The following is a 24,959-nucleotide window of genomic DNA, read 5'->3' on the forward strand; positions in this document are numbered from 1 at the left end:
CATTAAAACAATCAAATAGCCCTAGCCTGTTTGGCTCAATGGATAGAGCATCAGCCTGTAGACTGAAGGGTCCCAGGCTTGATTCCGGTCAAGTACACATGCTCAGGTTGTGGGTTCAATCCCCAGTAGGGGGTGTGCAGGAGGCAGCTGATCAATGATTCTCTCATCTATCATGTTTCTATCTCTCTCTCTCCCTCTCCCTCTCTGAAATCAATAAAAATGTTTTAAAAAAAATCTAACAGATACCCCCTAAAAAACCTTTTTTGGCCCTCATGCACCTTAATGTAGTCATCATTTAACCAAATATTTCTTGAATATTATAAATCAGACATTGTTTTATGCACCAAAATGAATACAGCTTTGAATAAAACAAAGTTCTTGCCCTCACAGTTATAATTCAGTAGGGGAAAACAAACTAACAAACATATAATCCTATCTAATAATAGAGAAACATGGTAATCAACCGTAACTTCGCTACCCTTCCCATTGGCTAATCAGCGAGATATGCATATTAACTGCCAACCAAGATGGCTGCTGGCAGCCACGCAGCTGAAGCGAACATGAGGCTTGCTTGCTCCAGTGATGGAGGAAGCCAAGGATCCCCGCCGGCTGCGGCCCAGCTCTGAGCTCCAGATGCAACAATGTTGCAATTATAGAAGCTAAAGAAACCCAGAAACCTGCTTTCAGTCACCAGTGGGCTCAGAGCTTAGAGCGCCAGTGATGGCAACAGAGTTTCAATTATAGAAGCTAAACAAACCCAGATACCTACTTTCAGCAAGCCACAGCCTTAAGCTGGAGCTGAGCCAGCTCTCAGCTCCAGTGACAGCTATAGAAGGTAAATAAATCCCAGAATAATAAAAAAAAATAGCCTGGCCAGCGTGGCTCAGTGGATAGAGCGTCGGCGTGCGGACTGAAGGGTCCCGGGTTCGATTCCGGAAAAGGGCATGTACCTTGGTTGCAGGCACATCCCCAGTAGGGGGTGTGCAGGAGGCAGATGATCAATGTTTCTCTCTCATTGATGTTTCTAACTCTCTATCCCTCTCCCTTCCTCTCTGTAAAAAATCAATAAAATATATTTTAAAAAAAGAAAAGAAAAGAAAAAAAGGAGAGGCTGGGAGCATCAGTCACCCGCCAGCCTAAAAACAGCCCTCAGCCCCTCACCCAGACTGGCCAGGCACACCAGTGGGGACCCGCACCCTGAAGGGGGTGTGACCAGCTGCAAACAGCCATCATCCCCTCATCCAGGCTGGCCAGGCACCCAAGCGGGACCCCCACCCTGATCCAGGACACCCTTCAGGGCAAACCAGCCGGCCCCCACCCGTGCACCAGGCCTTTATCCTATATAGTAAAAGGGTAATATGCAAACTGACCCTAACAGCAGAAGGACTGGGAATGACTGGTCACTATGACACACACTGACCACCAGGGGGCAGACGCTCAATGCAGGAGCTGCCCTCTGGTGGTCAGTGCGCTCTCACATGGGAGGAGCTCTGCTCAGCCACAAGCCAGGCTGATGGCTGTCAGTAGAGCGGTGGTGGTGGGAGCCTCTCCTGCCTCCTCAGCAGCGCTAAGGATGACTGACTGCAGCTTAGGTCTGCTCCCCGCTGGCAAGTGGACATCTCCCGAGGGCTGGCGGGCTGCCAGAGGGCACAGGCCGGGGTGAGGGACGTCCCCCACGAGTGCACGAATTTTTGTGCACCGGGCCTCTAGTATCAAATAATAACTGCCAAGTAGAAAAATGTACCAGCATAAGGAATGAGGCGTTAACAGGAGATGCTATTATATTTAGCAGAGTCAGAAAAGTCCTTCTCTATAATCCAAGAAAGATAACCATTATATACTACACTTTTTTAAATTTTACAACAAATATTTATTGAACTTACTATTTCTGTACTCTAAGAATTTAATTATGTTTTAACTCATTGAACTGTCACAGCAGTCCTTGAGATATTATTATTCCTATTTTTCAGATGCTGAGATTTACTATAGGAAGAGACAGATCAAGATCAAACCCAGTCAATCTGGTTCCAGAGACTGAGCTGTTACTATTGCCTTCTGATGACAAACTGTACTCAAAAGATACCCAGGCCCGAGCCAGTTTGCTCAGTGCTTAGAGGGTGGGCCCCTATGAACTGAAGGTCGCAGGTTCAATTCCAATCAAGGGCATGTACCTAGATCTCAGGTTTCATCCCCGGCCAGTCAGGGCATGTGCAGGAGGCAACCAATTGATATGTCTCTCTTACATCGATGTCTCTCTCTCTCTGTCTCTCCCTCTCCCTTCCACTCTCTCTCTAAATCAATGGAAAAAATATCCTCAGGTGAGAATTAACAAAAAGATAGCCTGAACTCAGCATAGGATAAAAAAGCAATGGAACACAATAGAGATAAAATCATATTATCAAAAATTTCTACACAAAGGAAAACAAATTGGGGATCTAGGTTAAGAGGCTTTATTATTTAAGCAAACTAAGAATCCCAAAAAGAAGACAACTACAGAGGAGCAACCACCATACTTTGCATTTTACTAGTCAATCCTCAGACAGGATGTAGCTTGTTCTAAGCCAGTGATGGCGAACCTATGACACGTGTGTCAGAGGTGACACGCGAACTCATTTCCTTAGTTGATTTTTCTTTGTTAACACAATGTTTGCGGGTAGTTTTTATCGCACGCTAATAGGTGGCGCGGGCCATTTTTGCTAATTTTTTGCGCAAATGGCAACGTTCAGTAAAATTATGATAACTTTAGTTTACGTATTTATACGTAACCCGCATTCTACCGCTAGTCTATAAAAAACGTATTAATACGTGTCCCGCGCTCTACTACACTGGTAGAACGTATAAATACGTAAAACGTGTAAACACGTTTCCCGCATACAATGTGTTAAATGGCATTTAAATATCTACACTAATAAAAGAGAAACATGGTAATTGGCGTACGACCGCTACCCTTTTCATTGGCTAATCAGTGAGATATGCAAATTAACTGTCAGCCAAGATGGCGGCTGGCAGCCAGGCAGCTTGAAACTAACATGAGGCTTGCTTGCCTCAGTGACGGAGGATGATCGTTGGAGGAAACCAACGTTCCCCGCATGCAGCTGCAGGCCTCTGAGCTGGCAGTTTAAGAAACATTGTAACAAATACCTCCAGACTTCAGCCAGCAGATTCGCAACATTGTATGCAAAGGCCAGAAACCTACTTTCAGCAGCGGAGGCCTAAGAGCTGGAGCCAAGCCTCAAAGCTAAAGCTGGCCCAGAATGAGAAAAAAAAAAGGAAAAAAGGAGCGGTTGGGAGCTTCAGTCACCCCCAGCCTGAAAACAGCCCTCAGCCCCTCACCCAGACTGGCCAGGCACCCCAGTGGGGACCCCCACCCTGAAGGGTGTGTGACCAGCTGCAAACAGCCATCATCCCCTCACCCAGGCTGGCCAGGCACCCCAGTGGGGACCCCCACCCTGATCCAGGACACCCTTCAGGACAAACCAGCCGGCATCCACCCGTGCACCAGTCCTCTACCCTATATAGTAAAAGGGTAATATGCCTCCCAGCACCGGGATCAGAGGAGCCGTGAAGCCTCCCGGCAGCGTGACAGGGGGCAGCACCCAAACCCCCTGATTGCCTTGCGGCTCTGTGTGTGACAGGGTGCGGCACCCCAACCCCCCGCCCCCCTACAGGCCCTGCTCTGTGTGTGACGGGGTATAGCCATAACCTCCCCATCAGCCCCGCCCTGAGAGTGACAGTGGTGGCGCCCCAACCCGCTGATCTGCCCTGCTCTGTGTGTGACAGGGGACGGTGCCCCAACTCCCCTATCGGCCCTACTCTGTGAGTGACAGGGGGGAGCTCCTCAACCCCCTAATGGGCCCTGCTCTGTGCGTGACAGGGTGTGGCACCCCAATCCCCCCCCCCCACGGGCCCTGCTCTGTGTGTGACGGGGTAGAGCCATAACCTCCCCATCAGCCCTGCCCTGAGTGTGACAGTGGTGGCGCCCCAACCACCTGATTGGCCCTGCTCTGTGGGTGATAAAGGGCAGCGCCCCAACCCACTGATCCGCCCTGCTCTGTGTGTGACAGGGGACAGTGCCCCAACTCCCCTATCGGCCCTACTCTGTGAGTCACGGGGGGAGCTCCTCAACCCCTTGATGGGCCCTGCTCTGTGTGTGACAGGGGGGAGCTCCCCAACCCCCCCGATTGGCGCTGCTCTGTGTGTGACAGGGGGTGGCGCCGCAACCTCCCCATCGACCCTGCCTTGAGTGTCACAGGGGGCGGTGCCCCAACCCCCCAATCGGCCCTACCCTGAGCGTGACTGAGGGTGGCATCGCAACCTCCCAATCCGCCCTGCTCTGTGCATGACAGGGGGCGGCGCCCCAACTCCCCAATCGGCCCTGCTTTGAGCCCGACCAGGGGCTGCACCTAGGGATTGGGCCTGCCCTCTGCCACCCGGGAGCAGGCCTAAGCCAGCAGGTCGTTATCTCCCGAGGGGTCCCAGACTGCGAGAGGGCACAGGCCGGGCTGAGGGAACCCCCCCCCCCCCCCTGAGTGCACAAATTTTTCTGCACCGGGCCTCTAGTATAAAATAAATGTCAAAAATATACATCTTTGTTTGATTATGGTTGCAAATACCAAAAAATTCCTATATGTGACACGGCACCAGAGTTAAGTTACGGTTTTTCAAAATGCTGACACGCCGAGCTCAAAAGGTTTGCCATCACTGTTCTAAGCCAAAGATCCAAAATCTTTTCCTAAAGTTACATAATATGTGAATGGCCAGCATTCCCAGTTACTTCAAATAATCCTATATAATAAAAGCCTAATACGCAAATTTACCAAACAGCAGAACTACCAGTCGGCGGGGAGGGAGGCTGGTGATTGGCAGCAACCAGCAGTGGGCCAGCCACTCACCAACTGGTGCAGTTCCCCGATCTGCCCGATTGGACCGCAGGTCACCTCCCACAGAGAGAGGCCAGACTGCAGCTTAGACATCCCCTGAGGGCTCCTGGACTGTGACAGGGCGCAGGCTGGGCGGAGGGAACCCCGCCCACGAGTGCACAAATTTTCGTGCACCAGGCCTCTAGTATATATAAAAGCCTAATATGCAAAGTGTCCCCTCGGGAGTTTGACCGACCTGGAGTTCGATCTCTCGCTATGACATGCACTGACCACCAGGGGGCGGCGCAGACCACTAGGGAATCTACCTGTGCACGAATTTTGTGCACTGGGCCTCTAGTCTTTCATAACAAAGAAGAATACAAACTGCTACCTGATTTATAAGCAGTACATCTGCTCTGAATATTAAGATCCCACTAGTAAAGAATAATTTTGTCTAAAGGGCTCCTACAGCTAACATGCAGAGCATAACTACAAAATGGAAATTAGAAATGAAAATGGAAACACAACATACTAAAACTTATAGACAGAGGGAAAATTTATAACTACAAATGCTTACACTAAAAAAACATGAAAGCTCTCAAATAATCCAACTGGACAACTTAAGGAACTAGAAAAAACTAAACAAACTAAACCCAAAGCTAGAGAGAAAGAAAATAATAAAGTTGAGAACAGAGATATAGAAAATAGAAAAATACAATCAATATAACCAAAAGTTGCTTCAAAAACATGAACAAAGTTGTCATAACTTTTCCTAAATGGACTTAGAAAAAATGACTCAAATTATTAAAATCAGAAATAAAAAGGATTATAAAAGTGTACAATAACTGTAGACCAACAAACAGGATAACCTAAATGAAACAGACAAACCGCTACAAGCACAATACCTACACCAAGACTAAATCACAAAGAAATAACCAATGTGAATAGACCTAAAACTTATAGAGATATTGAATCAGTAATCAAAAATTCCCAAGAACACAGAACTTGGACCCAGACTCATACAGGAGAAACTGGACTGTCCGGCATTGGTCAGAACTCGAGGACAGCTTTCTCTCGTAGGCGCTTGCAGCGACTGCCGGGACACGGAGAAGCGGGCCTCTGAGGGCAGCCATAGCTGCTCGCTCCACCCTGTTGATCCCCTGGGACCCCAGCCCCGCCCAAGCTGTGTGCGCTGGCTTTTGCATATGAAAGGCCTGGCCCTTTGCAATCTGAAAATTACCTAACAAACTGCAGCTGGCCCAAGGCCCCAAGGCAACTCGCATTGCTTCACAGCTGAGCTCCTGGGGTAGCCTCAGGGAGAGGCTAGGTTAGCATCTCCTTAGAGATCCAGGAGCCAGTGTGCCCAGTGGTCAGAGTGGGACCATCCAGATTGCAGCTCCTCAGATCCATTAAGGACACACTCAGGGGGCAGACTCAGTGAGCACCAAAGTCCCACTGAAGCAAGTCTTGCCCTGGAGGGGTGTCTCCAGCCCAGAAGTTCTCCCACTGCAGACACAGCTGATTCTCCCAGCCAATTAGCCTGAAGGTCAATTCCTCCCAGTGATACCTACAACAATCAAGGCTTAAATACAATAAGACTGTGCACAAAGCCCACAAGGGGTGCACCAAGAGTGTCCACCTCAGGTAATTGGGGAGGCTGAGCCACTGGGCCCTATAGGACACCTAGCACACAAAGCCACTCTATCAACACAGGGAAGCATAAAAAATGCGGAGACAAAGGAACAGGACACAAATGACAGAAATGGAGGAAAGCAAACTACTGGATATAGAGTTCAAAACCACACTTTTAAGGTTTTTCAAGAACTTTCTAGAAACCACCGATAAATGTAGTGAGACACTCAAGAAATCTAGTGAGACCCTTGAGGTTATGAAAAAGGACCAACTAGAAATTAACCATACACTGACTGAAATAAAGGATATATGCAGAGTTCCAACAGCAGACTAGAGGATCACAAGAATCATATCAAAGATTTGAAATATGGCCGAAACCAGTTTGACTCAGTGGATAGAGCGTCGGCCTGCAGACTGAAAGGTCCCAGGTTCAATTCCAGTCAAGGGCATGTACCTGGGTTGCGGGCACAACCCCGGTGGGAGATGTGCAGGAGGCGGCTGATCGATGTTTCTCTCTCATCGATGTTTCTAGCTCTCTATCTCTCTCCCTTCCTCTCTGTAAAAAATCAATAAAATATATTTTTTTAAAAAAAGATTTGAAATTCAAAGAAGCAAAAAACACCCAACCGGAAAAGCAAAATGTTTTTAAAAAAGAATCCAAAAATACAAAGATAGTGTAAGGAGCCTCTGGGACAGCTTCAAGCGTACCAACATCCAAATTGTAGGGGTGCCAGAAGATGAGAGAGAGCAAGATATTGAAAAACTATTTGAAGAAATAATGACAGAAAACTTCCCCTACCTGGTGAAAGAAATAGACTTACAAGTCCAGGAAGCACAGAAAACCCCAAACAAAAGGAATCCAAAGAGGACCACACCAAGACACATCATAATTAAAATGCCAAGAGCAAAAGACAAAGAGAGAATCTTAAAAGCAGCAAGAGAAAGAAACTCAGTTACCTACAAGGAGTACCCATACGACTGTCAGCTGATTTCTCAACAGAAACTTTGCAGGCCAGAAGGGAGTGGCAAGAAATATTCAAAGTGATGAATACCAAGAACCTACAACCAAGATTACTTTATCCAGCAAAGCTATCATTCAGAATTGAAGGTCAGATAAAGAGCTTCACAGATAAGGAAAAGCTAAAGGAGTTCATCTCCACCAAACCAGGATTATATGAAATGCTGAAAGGTATCCTTTAAGAAGAGGAAGAAGAAGAAAAAGGTAAAGATACAAATTATGAACAACAAATACACATCTATCAACAAGTGAATCTAAAAATCAAGTGAATAAATAATCTGGTGATCATAATAGAATCAGGGACATAGAAAGGGAATGGACTGACTATTCTTGGGGGGGAAAGGGGTGTGGGAGATGCGGGAAGAGACTGGACAAAAATCGTGCACCTATGGATGAGGACAGTGGGTGGGGAGTGAGGGCGGAGGGTGGGGCGGGAACTGGGAGGAGGGGAGTTATGGGGGGAAAAAAGAGGAACAAATGTAATAATCTGAACAATAAAGATTTAATTTAAAAAAAAAAAAGACAATTTACAGAAAAAATATAAAATCATAATAAGAGCTCAGCCGGTGTGGCCCTGTGGTTGAGTATCAACCTCTGAACTAGGAGGTCAGGGTTCAATTCCCAGTCGGGGCATATGCCCAGGTTGCAGGCTGGATCCCCAGTGTGGGGCACACAGGAGGCAGCTAATCAATAATTCTCTCTCATCATTGATGTTTCTATCTCTCTCTTTTCTCCCTCTCCCTTCTTCTCTGAAATCAATAAAAATTAATTTTTAAAAAATCATAATAAGGTATCAATTTCTGTCTATCAATTTGAATATCCAATGTTAAGAGTATAGAATTGGCACTATCTAAATATTGGTAAATATGTGATTGGTACAAGTCTAGTAGCATCTATTAATGTTTAAAGTGCACTCACTGTCTCAGGAATTCCACTTTTAATAGTTTATCCTGAACATGGATGCTCATCACTGTACTATCTATAATACAGAAAATCCAAAAAGGCTAAATGTCCAACAAAAAAGACTATAACAACATGAAACTAAAATTATAACATAGATCTACACTTGCTAATAGGAAAAGTAGAATATTTCATTATATTAAATTTCTAAAGATTATGATACTACATATACAGTAGTACCATTTCTATTAAAATATATATATGTATACACACAAGTGGATTAACAGAAAATCTGGAAAGAACATACATCGAAATATCAATCACCCACTCTGACTGGAATAAATACATGGCAAGCAGTAGCAAACGTAAATATAAACTGCCAATAAAGGAATATTAATCCCCTAATCAACTAATTTAAAAGAAACTTTTAAATTATATAAAAATTTTTTTCATATTTAAACAAAATAAAATGATATAGTAGAAAGGAAAAATCAAGAATGAAATATGTAACTTCATCTACATGATAGTTTATCAAAAAGGAATAAGCTTTTAAAAGAGTTTAACAACGCTCAAGTTAGTTATGCCCACTCTATTCCCAAATCTCCAATCTCCTGGTTCATGCCTCAAACCGTGACTGGAAAGTCTTGTTGCAAATTTCTTCTTTTAGAAAATAAAATGTATTAGTTAACTTGATTATGGTTATATCACAATGTATACATATGCCAAATCATCATGTTGTACACTTTACGTGCGATTTTATTTGTCAACAAGAGGCCCGGTGCACGAAAATTCATGCACTGGGGGGAAGGGGTGTCTTCTCACCCTGGCCTGCCCCCCGCCCTCACAGTCCAGGAGCCCTCAGGGGATGTCCTACTGATGGCTTAGGCCCGCTTCTCATGGGAAGCGGGCCTAAGCAGCAGTCTGGCCTCCCTCTGCGGGAAGCGACTGGCCAATCAGGGGAAGGCACCGCTCCTATCACCCCCTCGCTGCTGCTGCCTCTAGCCTCCCTCTGCGGGAGGCGACCAGGCCGATCAGGGGAAGGCGCCGCCCCCATTATCCCACTGCTACCGCCACAGCCAGCTGCTGTGGCTGCAAAGCCTGAGCCCTGGGCCTTGCAGCTGCCACCATGGCTGCCTGCCCTTAGTCCTCACAGCGCCGCTGCGGATGCCTGCCTTTGGCCCTTGCAGCCACTGCGGCTTTGTCCAGAAGGACCTCTGGAAGATGTCCGCTCTAATTAGCATATTACCCTCTTATTAGTATAGACTAAACCTAAATAAAGCTGAGGGAGAGAATATAGTAAATTGTACTGATCATCTGTATATTAAAAGAACATTGGGGTTGGGATTCTCAGAAAAAGACGCAGAAAAACAGATAAAGTGTCAAATGCATTCTGGGAGTCCAAATAAAAGAATGATTCAAATTTCAAATTTAGCACACAAAAAAGTCATCTTCAAAAGAAAATTGTCATTGTAGCACACAATGCCATACAGAAAGAGCATTTAAGGATGGTAAGAATTTCTCAAAAAAATTTTTAAATATATTTTATTGATTTTTATAGAGAGGAAGGGAGAGGGATAGAGAGTTAGAAGCATTGATGAGAGAGAAACATCGACCAGCTGCCTCCTGCACACCCCCCACTGAGGATGTGCCCACAACCAAGGCACGTGCCCTTGACCGGAATCAAACCCGGGACCCTTCAGTCCGCAGGCTGACGCTCTATCCACTGAGCCAAACCGGTTAGGGCTCTCAAAATTCTTATTAGATCATAGATCAGTATTAAAGTAAGAAATACTGCCCTAACCAATTTGGCTCAGTGGATAGAGCATTGGCCTGTGGACTTAAGGGTGCCAGGTTCAATTCCGGTCAAGGGCATGTAACTTGGTTTCGGGCACATTCCCAGAGCGGGGTGTGCAGGAGGCAGCTGATTGATGTTTCTCTCTCATCGATGTTTCTAACTCTCTATCCCTCGCCCTCTCCCTTCCTCTCTGTAAAAAATCAATAAAATATATCTAAAAAATAAATAAATAAAATCTAGGCATCTCATATAAAAAAGAAATACTAATACTACTTGAAATAGGTTTTCAAATAACCATACTTTTCTAAAAAATTAAACTGTAGTGTTTTAAGTCTTACTACTCACTGTATTCCAGCTTCTTTCTCTTCTTTTTCTCTTTCAATTGTTCTTCCTCTTCCTTGACTCCCTCCACTTCTTCCCTTTGCTCGTCTCCCAAAGTATCATAAGATACTGCATCACGATGAGCAGTCTTCCTCTGGAAATGCTTAGTTTTGGATCCCCCTTTTACAAGTACAACTTTTCTTTTCAAACAAGTGCAGCCAAACATGCAGTCTGGTCGGCGGCAGTGAGCAGGCTGGCGCTTCTCCAAAGCTAGACTGGAACATATGCAACCCAATCGACAGAAGTCATTGTTGCAAGGAGGTGCCCGCTTCCTTATGATTGTGTGGATGGGTTTAGTTTTGAGAGATGCCTAAAGTGAAAGCAGAAAATTGTAAATCTACTAAATCATCCCCCAAGACCACCACCAACCTACAGTCGTATGTTGGTCTGCCTTCTTCTCTGTCTCTGAGTACTCTGTACTGCGAGCACAAGATTAGGGCAGATTCAAATGACAGAACGTGAATTTAACAGAACTCAGAGCAATCTCCCATTCTAATGCATAGCTCAGGCAAGCAAGAGAATATTTTAATTAATTACGAGCCAAAATATCAACAAAGATGAAGTTATCCTCAATAGAAATCACACATAATGTTGTAGATCAGAGGTTGACTACATAAGGCACAAGGACCAAATCCAGCTTGTTTCATAAATAAAGTTTCATTGGAACACAACCAGACTTATTCATTTAAATAATGTCCATGGCATAACAACAGCAGGGTTGAGAAATTGCAACAGAGTGCATGGCCCACAAAACCTAAAATATTTACTGTCTTTTTTATAGAAAGTTTGTGGACCCCTAATCTATGGTAATTCATAAAAAAGGAATAACAACATACATGCATAAAAGTCTTTAGAAATGATTAATCATAAAGGACACTTTCTCTATTTTTTTTTTAAATATATTTTATTAATTTTTTACAGAGAGGAAGGGAGAGGGATAGAGAGTTAGAAACATCGATCAGCTGCCTCCTGCACATCTCCCACTGGGGATGTGCCCGCAACCCAGGGACATGCCCTTGACCAGAATCGAACCTAGGACCTTTCGGTCCGCAGGCTGATGCTCTATCCACTGAGCCAAACAGGTTTTGGCAACACACTTTCTCTATTTAGTTCCAACATCTAATATCTTCAACTCTAGAATAGTCACAGAATTTAAAATGGAAGATACAGAAATTTCATGACAAGAAAATTATCTTCATTTTGTTGGGTCATTTTACATTAATAGAAACTAAGATAGGTGAAGCAATAACAAATGAAAATTCTTAATATAAAATTTTAGCCCAGGCTGGTGTAGTTCAGTTGGCTGGAGCATCGTCCCATGCACCAAAGGGTTATGGTTTTGATTCCCGATCAGAGCACATACCCAGGCTTCGGGTTTGATCCCTAGTCAGTGCACGTACAGGAAGTAACTGATCAATGTTTCTCTCTCTCTCTTTCTCTCTCTCTCCCCCCTCTCCCCCTTCCTCTGTTTCTAAAATCAATAAAAAACATATCCTCGCCCTAACCGGTTTGGTTCAGTGGATAGAGCATCGGCCTGCGGACTCAAGGGTCCCAGGTTCGATTCAGTCAAGGGCATGTACCTTGGTTGTGGGCACATCCCCAGTGGGAAGTGTGCAGGAGGCAGCTGATCGGTGTTTCTCTCTCATCGATGTTTCTAACTCTCTATCCCTCTCCCTTCCTCTCTGTAAAAAATCAATAAAATATATTTTTAAAAAATCCTCAAATGAGGAATAAAAACTATGTTTTTTAAGACAAAAGCTTTTTCTGCATAGGTTTATAATTTTTTTGGATTGGGGGGGGGGATTCAGTACCTTTTAAGCAGAATTTTCAAAGCTATTTTAACAAGATCAGCAAATATACTTGCCCACACACTGGAGAATAAAATTAGAGACTTTCAGAATGGCCAGCTGCCTTTATACAGAAAAGGAATATTATTCAAAAACACAAAAGTACTGTTTCCCTCTGGAACAGGGATCTACACATAGGTATCTAGTTGATGAACAAAAGTGGAAGACACCTCCTTAATTGTCACTAAACTAACTAAATGTCCAATCCTCCTGCTAAAAAACCCCATCCCCCTTATTAACCTAATTTTTTATAGCCAAGAATATGCTTCTGGAAAACAACAGATAACTTACTTGAGCCGTAAGCAGAGTTGTTAAAGATACATCTGCTCGCTCTTCAGTGATATAGGTCCTTGGTTTTCCTTCCCAAAGTGCACAGTCTTCCAGGTCCATTAGCTTCACTTGAGATTTAGACAAGCCTGGAGGGCGAGTTCCCTGTTGCTGCTGCTGCTGGTGGTGTGCCTGCCGCAAATTAATTTGCTTTGGGAATGTATTTTCATCTAAAGTTGGTACAATAAAGTTATTCACCTGATTTTCTGAGACGGTGCCTGAAGAATTCTTGGTAACCTTATCTCCTGGAACAGTATGAGTGTGCTTCTGCTTTAGTGAAACAGGGTATGGCAAAATAGATTTATAAGATGATTTACTTCGGCCACTGTAAGTTGCCTGTTTGTTTTGAGACTTTGCCTTTCGAGATGCAGGGGGTACAGAATGAGGCTTTATAGAATAAGAGGTAGAAGGGGAAATGGTTGATTGCTTCTTTAGTACACTATCAAGTGTTCGTACATAGCTAGTACTCTTAGTGGGAAGCTGGTATACGACAGGAGATGTGGGAGCATTAGAAGAGAAACCCATGCTTGTTTCCATCAGCTTGCCTTCGTTTTCCAAGTATTCATCCAGCTTATCACTGCAGAAAGCAGAACGGTTTTTCAGTGGACCTTCTGAATTTCCACCTAGACATAAGAAGACAGAGAAACTTGAAGAAATCTAGAACAGATCGTTAGATCTCTAAAAAAATACACAAAGAAAAGCCAGGAGTCCCTCCTCAGAAGAAAAAGATATAATATAAAACCAAGTAAAGAGATTAAATGTCACACACTAATTATATTAAAATCCAATCTCTAAAACTATTTCAATTCATATATGTAGCATTAACTTTTTAAAAATATGGAACACTTCATGAATCTGTGTGTCATCCTTTGCATAGGGACCATGCTAATCTTCTCTGTATCGTTCCAATTTTATTATATGTGCTGCCACCAAATGGAAGCGAGCACTATTTAGCATTTTTGAGACACGCTAACAATAGTAATAATTAGCACTAAGATAAGAGTTTACAAACTTTCAATTTATGACCTTAGTATAGAAACCATACTTAAATAAAAAATTAAGGGCAAAAAATATATACTTAAATCACACCTCAACAGAATGCCAAGAGATTATTAAAGAGATTACAGTACCTGGACTATGATATAAATTGCAAGGGAAGCCCTGGCTAACGTAACTCAGTGGTTAGAGTGTCAGACTGAGCACTGAAAGGTCACCAGTTCAATTCCAGTCAAGAACATGTACCTGAGTTTCAGGTTTGATCCCTGGCCCTGGCTGAGGTGTGTGCAGAAGGCAACCAATCGATGTCTCCCTTACATCGATGTTTCTCTCCACCCCACTCCTCCTCCTCTCTAAAAATCAATGGAAAAAATATCCTCAAGTGAGGATTAAAAAAAGAAAATACAGCCCGGCCGGCATGGTCAGTGGTTGAGTGTATGACCTATGAATTAGGAGGTCACAGTTCAATTCTGGGTCAGGACACATGCCCAGGTTGCAGGCTCAATCCCCAGTGTGGAGCGTGCAAGAGGCAGCCGATCGCTGATTCTCTCTCATCATTGATGTTTCTATCTCTCTTTTATCTCCTTCTCCCTTCCTCTCTGAAATCAATAAAAATGTATTTTTTTAAAAAACAGAATCTTTCCTTATAAAAAAAAATCTACAAAGGAAGAAGGCTCAAAAAAAGGAACAGCCCTAGACGGTGTGGCTGAAAGGTTAGAGCAGCAGCCCAAGTACCGAAGAGTAGCTGGTTTAATTCCTGGTCAAGGGCTCGTACCTGTGTTGAGGGTTCGATCCCCAACCCCAGTCGGGCTGCATGCGGGAAGCAACTAATCAATATGTCTCTCTCATGTAGATGTCTGTCTGTCTGTCTCTCTCCCCCACCCCTTCCATTCTCTCTAAAACATCAATGGAAAAAATAGCCTTGGGTGAGAATGAACCCCCCCCCCCCCCAAAAATTGACTTTTTTTAAAAAAATATATATGTTATTTATTTCTTACAGAGAGGATGGGAGAGGGATAGAGAGTTAGAAACACTGATGAGAAGGAAACATCCATCAGCTGCCTCCTGCACACCCCCTACTGGGAATGTGCCCGCAACCAAGGTACATGCCCTTGACCAGAATCAAACCTGGGACCCTTCAGTCCGCAGGCCAATGCTCTATCCACTGAGCCAAACCAATTAGGGCCAAAAATTGACTTTTTTTTTTTTTAAATATGTTTTATTGATTTTTTACAGAGAGGAAGGGAGAGAGATAGAGAGTTAGAAACATCGATGAGAGAGAAACATCGATCAGCTGCCTCCTTCACACTCCCTACTGGGGATGTGCCCGCAACCCAGGTACATGCCCTTGACCGGAATCGAATCCGGGACCCTTCAGTCCGCAGGCCGACGCTCTATCCACTGAGCCAAACCGGTTTCGGCCAAAAATTGGCTTTTTAAAGAATGAAAAAGCAAGTTTAGTAGAGAGCACTATTATAGCACTATAAAAAGATTCAAAGATGAGAAAAACTATTTTGAACAAATAAATTTATCTGGTTAGAGTGTAAACTGCCAACAAGTGAATTGGGAAAAGAAAATCAATAGGGATACAGTCAAAATGTTTGGATGAGAAGTTTACTTTGAAGTGTAATGCTATTAGGAATCACTATACACTCTGAAGTATACAGTTCTGAAATAATGCTCGAGAAGGATGCTTTTTATAACTCTAGGAATAACAGAAATAAAGAGCAGTTTTAAAAGTCTGCACGAATTATTTAAGCCTGACGTGGTTAGGAACTGATCCCCAGGACCAGAGCCATGGGAACAAGGAGAATAAACAAATATCATCAAGACAATTACTTCCAGTTTATTTTAAAGCATGAAAAGAGATGAAGAAAAACAACCAAGACTTACTTTTAACAAAGGCTGTGGTTGCATATTTCAGAACATATTTATAATTTTTTAAAAAGCTGATTACCGCCGAAACCAGTTTGGCTCAGTGGATAGAGCGTCGGCCTGTGGACTGAAAGGTCCCAGGTTCGATTCCGGTCAAGGGCATGTACCTGGGTTGCGGGCACATTCCCAGTAGGGGGCGTGCAGGCGGCAGCTAATGGATGTTTCACTCTCATCGATGTTTCTAACTCTCTATCCCTCTCCCTTCCTCTCTGTAAAAAATCAATAAAATATATATTTTTTAAAAAGCTGATTACCTTCATTCCTGGATGCAGAAGCTCCATGAAACTTTCCCCTCCATCCCTTTATCTTGGTGAAGTCATTGGTCTTTCCTGTTCTAGATACAAAGGGAAATCCAGCATCTATAAAAGAAAAAGTAAAAGAGATGAAAAATCCTAGTAAGTCAATATTTAATATCCAATTAATTATTAAGACTTTATCTGAAATTTATAAATCATTAAGACTATGCCACTAGCCCAGGGGTGGGCAAACTTTTTGACTCGAGGGCCACAATGGGTTCTTAAACTGGACCGGAGGGCCAGAACAAAAGCATGGATGGAGTGTTTGTGTGAACTAATATAAATTCAAAGTAAACATCATTACATAAAAGAGCACGGTCTTTTTTTTCAATAGTTTTATTCATTTCAACCGGGCCGGATAGCAGGCCGTAGTTTGCCCACGGCTGCACTAGATAAAAGATCTATCCTAAACTATCCAAAACGTACTTTGTCTCTAACAAAGGTAGCTTTTCATTTATATTCACAAATTTGTTTGACTTCATAAATGCGATCCACTCACCAGGAGAAGTAGGGTTGGTTCCTGTAAGGTTCCAGAAAGGAAAGCTAGTGGCTGGAGCCAAAGGTAGTTGTACTCCCAAGTATTTAAGATCAATGCTCATTGTAGGATCCACTGAATTCAATTTTAAGCCCACTACAAGAAAAAAAGGACCACAAATCATATTGGGAGTTTTTAACCTTCGGTAGGGAGGGGGAGTGGGGGGATAAAGAAGATAGTGCAGAGTAAAATAATGAAATAAAAATTTTGAATGGCAAAGAGATTTTAAGGTGACCCCATGATCCTCACCTCCTGGTATTATATATTTGTATAATCCTCCTCCCTCCTTGAGTATAGGCAGAGCCTCTGATTTGTTTCCAAGCAATGGAATGTGCCAAACTGATGGGATATACATGATTATTTATATGTAATAATATAAGAATAAATGTATCACCCATTTTGCTAGAACTGCAAGAATATAAATTCTGCCAACAACCTCAGGAAAACTGGAAAAATCCCTCCCTAGTCAAGCCTCTAATGAGAAACCAGGCCTAACTTTTGATTACAATCTTGTGAGACCCTAAGCAGAGGACCCTGTTAAGCCATGCCAGACTTCTGACCCACTGAAACTATGAGATAGTAAACATATTGTTTTAAAGTGCTAAGTTTGTGGTAATTTGCTAAGCAACAATAGATTACTAATACACAAATATAGCAGAATTCAGATCTTTTGTGCTTTTAACCTTTTGTGTTCCAGAGACTTTCTAGGACCTCTAATACAAACTTGCCATAGACTGAGCTTATTCCCTGTTTATGGCTACTAATCCTCTAGTTATTATTAATTATATTTATGTTTAGTGAGTCTATAAATATTATGACTTATTTGTAGGTTAAAGAGGCAATCTTTTGGGAAAGTAGTTATTTTATGTATTCTTTTACTTTTTTTGCTTAACAATTTACATCTGACATTTGTCCATGTTGACAGATCTCTCTCAATCATTTATTTTCACTGTTATACACTATTCCAGACTATAAATATACTCCAATTTATTCACCATTCTTCTGTCAATGAGATAGTTTCTTATTTTTAACTATTATAAACAATGCTACAGTATAATTGTATAGCATCTACAACAGTGGTTCTCAACCTGTGGGTCACGACCCCTTTGGGGGTCGAACCACCCTTTCACAGGGGTCACCTAAGACCATTGGAAAACACATATATAATTACATATTGTTTTTGTGATTAATCACTATGCTTTAATTATGTTCAATTTGTAACAATGAAATTGGGGGTCACCACAACATGAGGAACTGTATGTATTAAAGGGTCACGGCATTAGGAAGGTTGAGAACCACTGACCTACAAGGATGTACATCACACATGTGACCATGTATGAAAGCTTTTCTCTAATGTATATAGCTTTTCCTTATGCCATTTAACCAGAAGAAGAGATGATATATAATAGCATAAGTTGGTCTTTCAATTGTATTGAATGTTGTGTTTGCCCAATATATTTTTAACACCCTTCCTATACAACTGCTCCTTTTCCCCACTATAACTCCTACCTCTTTAAGACAGGTATTAGAAAAACTACTTTCTAACTTCTCTTCTTTAAAAAATATATTTTTACTGATTTGAGAGAGAAAGGGGGAAAGAGAGAAATAGAAACATCAATGATAAGAGTGTATCACTAATCGGCTGCCTTCTGCACACCCCCTAATGGAGATCAGCATGCAACCTGGGCATGTGCCCTGACTGGGAACCGAACCAATGACCTTCTGGTTCATAGGTCGACATTCAACCACTCAGCCATGCTGGCTGGGCCTTTCCAACTTCTCTTGCAGTTTATGTGCAGACATGAGACATGGGTTTTGCAAATCAGATGCATCCATAAAAGACTTCAATTTATAAGAGAGCACCATAAGGAAAGAAAAACTGTGTAGAATTATGTAAATGAGAGTGACAGTTTTTGGCCAAAGTCAGAACTTTTAGAGATAAAAGTAACCAAGATCCTAGCTGTAGTATACTGTGTTCAGTGTCCACATTGACAATGGTGGTGACTGTCCAATGTTGTGAGACTGCTTGTATGAGCAGATTGGGAATGTAATTTGAGTATTTTTCTTGACTACATTAACATTGGTACAATCTGTTTCTCTGACCTTTCAGGAGATTCTGTAAGACATCTGATATTCTTTAATAAATTCATATTCTATACCATGTTCATGGATTGGTACAATCACTATCATTATAATGTCCATACTACTCAAAGCAATCTACAGATTCAATGCAATCCCCATTAAAATACCAACGGCATATTTCACAGACATAGAACAAACTCTCCAAAATTTCATATGGAACCAAAAAAGACCCCGAATAGCCAGAGCAATCCTGAGAAAAAAGAACAAACTTGGAGGGATCACAATACCAGATACCAAGCTATATTACAAAGCCACTGTTCTCAAAACTTCCTGGTACTAGCACAAGAACAGACATATAGACCAATGGAACAGAACAGAGAACCCACAAATCGACCCAAGCCATTGTGCTCAATTAATATTTGACAAAGGAGGCAAGAGCATACAATGGAGTCAAGACAGTCTCTTCAATAAATGGTTTTGGGAAAATTGGACAGATACACGCAAAAAAATGAAACTAGACCACCAACTTACACCATACACAAAAATCAACTCAAGATGGATAAAGGATTTAACCCTTTGCGGTCCAATGTTATTTTTGGAATTCAAACTGTCTGGCCCAAATTAATTGACGGGATTGAATGTTGAACTTTTTAGTGTTCTTATTGCTTGACGTTGGACCTGATCCTAGCGACTGGTCTGTCGAGTCAGCCTCGAGATTGGACCGAAAAGGGTTAAACGTAAGACGGGAAACCATAAAAATCTTAGAAGAATCCACAGGCAGCAAAATATCAGACATATGTTGTAGCAATATCTTTACCGATACAGCTCCTAGGACAATGAAAACTAAGGAAAAATAAACAAATGGGACTACATCAAAATGAAAAGCTTCTGCACAGCAAAAGAAACGATCAACAAAACAACAAGAGAGCCCACTTCACGGGAGAACATATTTGCCAATGATATATCCGATAAGGGTTTAATCTATAGGGAACTCATACATCTTAACAAAAGGAAGATAAACAATCCAATCAAAAAATGGGCAAAGGACCTAAATAGACACTTTTTGAAAAAGGACATACAGAAGGCCAAGAGACATATGAAAACATGCTCAAAGTCACTAATCATCCGAGAGCTACAAATCAAAACGACAATGAGGTACCATCTCACACCTGTCAGAATGGTTACCATCAACAAACGACAAGTGCTGGCGAGGATGTGGAGAAAAAGGAATCCTTGTGCACTGCTGGTGGGAATGTAGACTGGTGCAGCCACTATGGAAAACAGTATGGCGTTTCCTCAAAAAATTAAAAGTGGAACTCCCATTTGACCCAGTAATCCCACTTCCAGGAATATATCCCAAGAAATCAGAAACACCCATCAGAAAGGATATATGCACCCCTATGTTCATAGCAGCACAATTTACAATAGCTAAGATTTGAAAACAGCCTAAGTGCCCATCAGAAGATGAGTGGATTAGAAAACTGTGGTACATCTACACAATGGAATACTACGCTGCTGTGAAAAAGAAAGACCTCTTACCATATGCAATAGCATGGATGGACATGGAGAGCATTATGCTAAGCCAAGTCAGTCGGAGAAAGATAATACCACATTATCTCACTCAGTTGTGCAATATAATGAACATAAACTGATGAACAAAAATAGATCCAGAGACAGAGAGGTATCAAACAGACTGTCAAGCATCAGAGGGAAGGCAGTGGAGGGGAAGGGAGAGAAGCAGGTAAGACATCAACCAAAGAAGTTGTATGCATGCACATAAGCATAACCAATGGACACAGACACTAGGGGGGTGAGGGCATGTGCTGGGGGGTGGGAGGGGCCAGGGAAAGGTCAATGGGGAGAAAGAAAGACATTTGTAGTACTTTAAATAATAAAGAATTTTAAAAATAATAAATTTATATTCTATTTAATTTGTAGAGTGTATTCTGATGTTTGCAACTAAGAATCCTAACTTAACGTTATTAAAGGGCGTATAAGAAAATGATAATTATGTAACACACTAGAATAAATAAAGCAACCAGTGGCTGGAGGCAACCAGCTCTATAGCTAATAATTTCCCTTGGTCTTGCCTGGCCACTCTAACATCAGTATATTAAGAGCATACATGTCATATAATTATGGAACACCATGTGCAAAAATGCAATAGCTGGGAATCTGTGCTCTAGATAGTGCCAAATTACTCTCAATTTATACTCCAGTAGTGCAAGATATCACTGAACTTTAAAAATTGTTCCAATCTTACTGGTATAAAATTATATCCTATTGTTCTTAAATTTGCATGTTTCTATTACTAGTGACAATCTTTTAATTTGGATTTACTCCTTTATGAATTACTAGCTTCATATTAAGTGGGAAAATATTTAACTTAAAATTTTAACATAATTGAAGCTAAAAGGAATTCAAAGTATTAAGTGTCAAAGAAATAACCATTAAAAGTCATAGGTATAGGTTTCCAATAAAAAGCTTACATTGTGCTAGTTGCCTAAAAGGTAAAGACATTAATTAGGTAAATTACAAATTCTTATGGTTAATTTACTAGTATGTATCCTCCACATATAACTTATCTGAACAAAAGACAGCTTTTGTGTTTTAGTTTGCAATTTCAGTCTTTAAAATAAATTTAATTTAATTTAATTACATGATGTGAGTAAAACTAACATAACTGAAACATTCTTTATTCATGTTTCTATATCAACTGGGGAGAAAATAAGATTATGAATCAAAACAACTGGTTTCTAATCTTATATTTGGTCTAAACTTCTGTTAGCTTTAGTTTATTCATCAGTAAAATAAATATCAACCCATCACACTGGGTTTTATGGTTTAAGAATTTTACTAAACCTTCTCTGTGAAATACTCTATAATACAGATGGTGATAAAAAGACATTTCCCAGACCTCAAGGAGCCTTTTTGTGATTTTTTCCAATGGACTCATTAGTAGTTAGAATAGGATAAATAAATTCTATGAGATGTAAACAAAAAGAAATGATAATTGAAAAGCCCAAAGGAATCAGTAATCTGGTAAACGTTTTCAGGGGGTGTAATTCTTAAATTAAAATAAATAGGAATTAACTAGGAAAGGTTGGAAGAGAGGGCAGAGTGGAACCAGAAAGCAAGATATGAAGAAATTCAAGTTGAGAATTGAATCCTAAACAAAGAATAAAATGAAATACTATAGTGCTTTCAGAAGAAAAAAGAAAATACTCTATTATTATTATTGATAAAAACTACCAGAACAGCTGACTACATTAATGGTAGGAAAAAAAGAATTAAGTTGTTAAAATGGACCACACAACCAAGTTGATAGGCAGGCAAAATCTAGACCCATACAATAAATTTAGAAACTGTTTTTCCTACATATTTTCTTTTCTGCATTAACTTGTATTTACAACTGCTACCTTCTCCCAAAAGTGATACCAACTCCTAAAAACAAACAAACAAAAAAATCACATTTATTTTAAATATACACATTAATTTTTTTAAAGCCCTAAAAGTAGAGGCCAATGACACAAAAACACTGTTCAAAGTAATTCTCAATTTAGCTTATCGAGGCTATCCTGAAATGTTTGCCCTGCAAAAAATTCCTTCCCCAAGTAACATATACAAGAGACCTAAACGTAGTTGGTTTCATATGAATAACTTTAACTTACAGAAAATAAGATAGTTAAATAACTCATAGAAAGCATATCCCCCCCCCCCAAAATAAAATCCTTTCCACATATGACAGTTTAAACAAAATGATACTCCTAAATGTTTTTGACTTTTGGGCATTTTAGCAATATATCATAAAGATATATTATCATATATCCATTGCAAAAAAAACAACAACAAAACCCAGAAAGATAGAAGTGAGAAAAAAATCTTTAGATTCAAAGTCAGGTAGGAATAAACTGTAGCAAAAAAGCCTGCCTCTAGCTAAATCTATTGAAATATAAAGCATCCACAAAAACACACTGAAGGAGAAAACATCTATGTAAATAGCCAACAAAGAACAGAAAAGCAGATAAATATAAAAAATCTAGCTATCCATTTAGCACTATATTCAGAATATTTTTTTATGTTTTCTTAAAACTGATTTCAGAGAGAGGGAGAGGGAGAGATACAAACATCAATGATGAGAATCATTGATCGGATGTGTCCTGTATGCGCCCCCCCCCGCCCCCCCCACCAGGGATCGAGCCTGCAACCTGGGCATGTGTCCTGACAGAATTGAACCACCATCTCCTGGTTCATAGATCAATGCTCAACCACTAATCCACACCGGCCGGGCCAGAATATTTTTTAATAACTAAAAAGAGGCAGAGAGCTCTGAAAAGACTGTCACAAAGAAATTTAACATTAAGATTGATGAGTCTATCCTATATAATAAAGAGCTAATATGCTAATTAGACTGAACAGCAGAACCACTGTCCGGACAACTTCTGAACGAAGCCAGGGCTGCAAGGGCTGGCCGAGGCTATAAGGGGCTGCAAGGGCCGAGCTCCCTTGACGAATTTCGTGCATTGGGTCTCTAGTATTGATACAAATAAGTGAATGAATAAAAACATGGAGGAGAAAAGACAACTCTCTGGTACAGAACAATTCCAAATAATTTCTGCAGATACTTAACCCTCAAGAAAGTGGAGCAAACTTCCTACTCAATGACTTCCTTCCAAAGAGTACTGCATGGAAAAAATCAGTGACAAAAATCACGTTGGTAATATGTAACCTTCATATAACGAGATAAGAATGGCATTATCTCTACGGTCTTCCTCCCACAAACATATAACCCAGTCTAAGCATGACATATCAGACAGATCCCAACTGAAGAACATTCTACAAAATACCTGACCCATACTCCTCAAAATCGTCAAGGTCATTACAAACAAAAAAGTCTGAGAAAACATTTCAGCCAAGAGGATCCTAAGGAGACATAACTACTAAATGTAATGTGATTTCCTACATGAGATTATGGAACAGAAAAGGGTAACTAAGGAAATGTGAATAAAGTATGAACTTTAGTTTAATAATAATATATCAATACTGGCTCACTAATTCTAACAAATGTACTACTACACTAATGTTAGATGTTAATAATAGAGGAAACTGTAGAGTACAAGGAAACTCCCTGTACTACGTTCCCAATTTTTCTGCAAATCTAAAATTTACCTAAAATAAAAGGTTTATTTACAAATTGACAGAATTAAAACTGACTTAGTAGCAATGAAATAGAAATGCTTTAACAAAAAATACTTCTAAAAGTTTAAAAACATCGTAATTGCAAGTTGACTAAAAAATAAATCTCAATTTGTATGTAGTAAAAAAGTTTGAGACAGAAAAATATAGTACTGTGAAAAACAACATTAAGAGCCTTATTTTATAAACTGATAAACAAAACAGATCCAGAGACCTAGAACCATGAACAGACTGATGAGTTTCAGAGGGAAGGTAGGGGTGGGTGTGTGTGTGGAGGGGGGTGGATTTACCAGGGAACTTATATGCATACTAGAGGCCCGGTGCACAAAATTCGTATACGTGGGGGGGGGGGGGGCCTTCAGTCTGGCCTGCGCCCTCTCTAATCCAGGACCCCTCGGGGGATGTCCGACTGCTTCTCACAATCCGGAACCACTGGCTCCTAACCACTTGCCTGCCTGCCTGATCACCCCTAACTGCTCCCCTGCTGGCCTGATCGCCCCTAATCACCTCTGCCTCACCCAACACCCGGGACCCAGGACTCCCTCCTCCAGCCAGTCGCAGGAACCAGGAACCAGGGCTTCCCTCCCTCTGGCTGGTCGTAGGCACCCAGACCCCAGGCCGGCTTCACCTGGGCCAGCCACAGCCTCAGGCGCCTGGGACCATGGGTTGGGCAGCTTGTCCCTCTCCTGGAGTGCAGCCCCAGCCGCTGGCACCGGGACCACTGGGCGGGCAGCTTGTCCCTCTCCTGGGCTGCAGGTGCAGGTGCAGCCACTAGTGCCCGGAACCGCGGGGCAGGTAGCTTGTCCCTCTCCCGGGTTGCAGCCCAAGCCGCTGGCGCCCAGGACCGCGGGGCATGCGACTTGTGCCTCTCCCTGGCTGGGTCACAGGCGCAGGTGCAGCCACTAGCACTCAGAACCGTGGGGCGGGCGGCTTGTCCCTCTCCCGGGCCGCAGCCTGGCTGGTCCCCGTTCCTATCTCATGAGCTCATTTGTGCCTGGCTGATCCCCATTCCTCTCTCGTGAGCTCATTTGTGCCTGGCTGGTCCCCATTCCTCTCTACCCAGTGTTGAGTGTCTGTTACAGCGTGACGGCATGACAACCATTTGCATATTAGCTCTTTATTATATAGGAGGATATGCATAGCCCATGGTCACAGACAAT

General features: G+C 41.9%; 1 protein-coding gene and 1 pseudogene across 29 annotated transcripts in view; both read right to left on the reverse strand.

The window, feature by feature from the left end:
- The window catches only part of MGA (MAX dimerization protein MGA), a 136,123-nt gene that overhangs the window by 53,148 nt on the left and 58,016 nt on the right, over window positions 1-24,959 (reverse strand). For 28 of the 29 annotated variants that reach the window (XM_059704652.1, XM_059704749.1, XM_059704646.1 and 25 more), the window contains 4 exons: window positions 16,486-16,617; window positions 15,945-16,049; window positions 12,724-13,382; window positions 10,550-10,895 (listed from right to left, as the gene is read on the reverse strand). In XM_059704652.1, the coding sequence (XP_059560635.1) occupies window positions 10,550-10,895; window positions 12,724-13,382; window positions 15,945-16,049; window positions 16,486-16,617 (1,242 nt within the window). The remainder of the gene's footprint in view (window positions 1-10,549; window positions 10,896-12,723; window positions 13,383-15,944; window positions 16,050-16,485; window positions 16,618-24,959) is intronic. The other variant, XM_059704669.1, reaches the window with a different exon arrangement.
- On the reverse strand, window positions 13,591-13,689 carry LOC132223831 (U6 spliceosomal RNA; annotated as a pseudogene).

Source organism: Myotis daubentonii, chromosome 1 (genome assembly GCF_963259705.1).
Source record: "Myotis daubentonii chromosome 1, mMyoDau2.1, whole genome shotgun sequence".
Taxonomy (NCBI): domain Eukaryota; kingdom Metazoa; phylum Chordata; class Mammalia; order Chiroptera; family Vespertilionidae; genus Myotis; species Myotis daubentonii.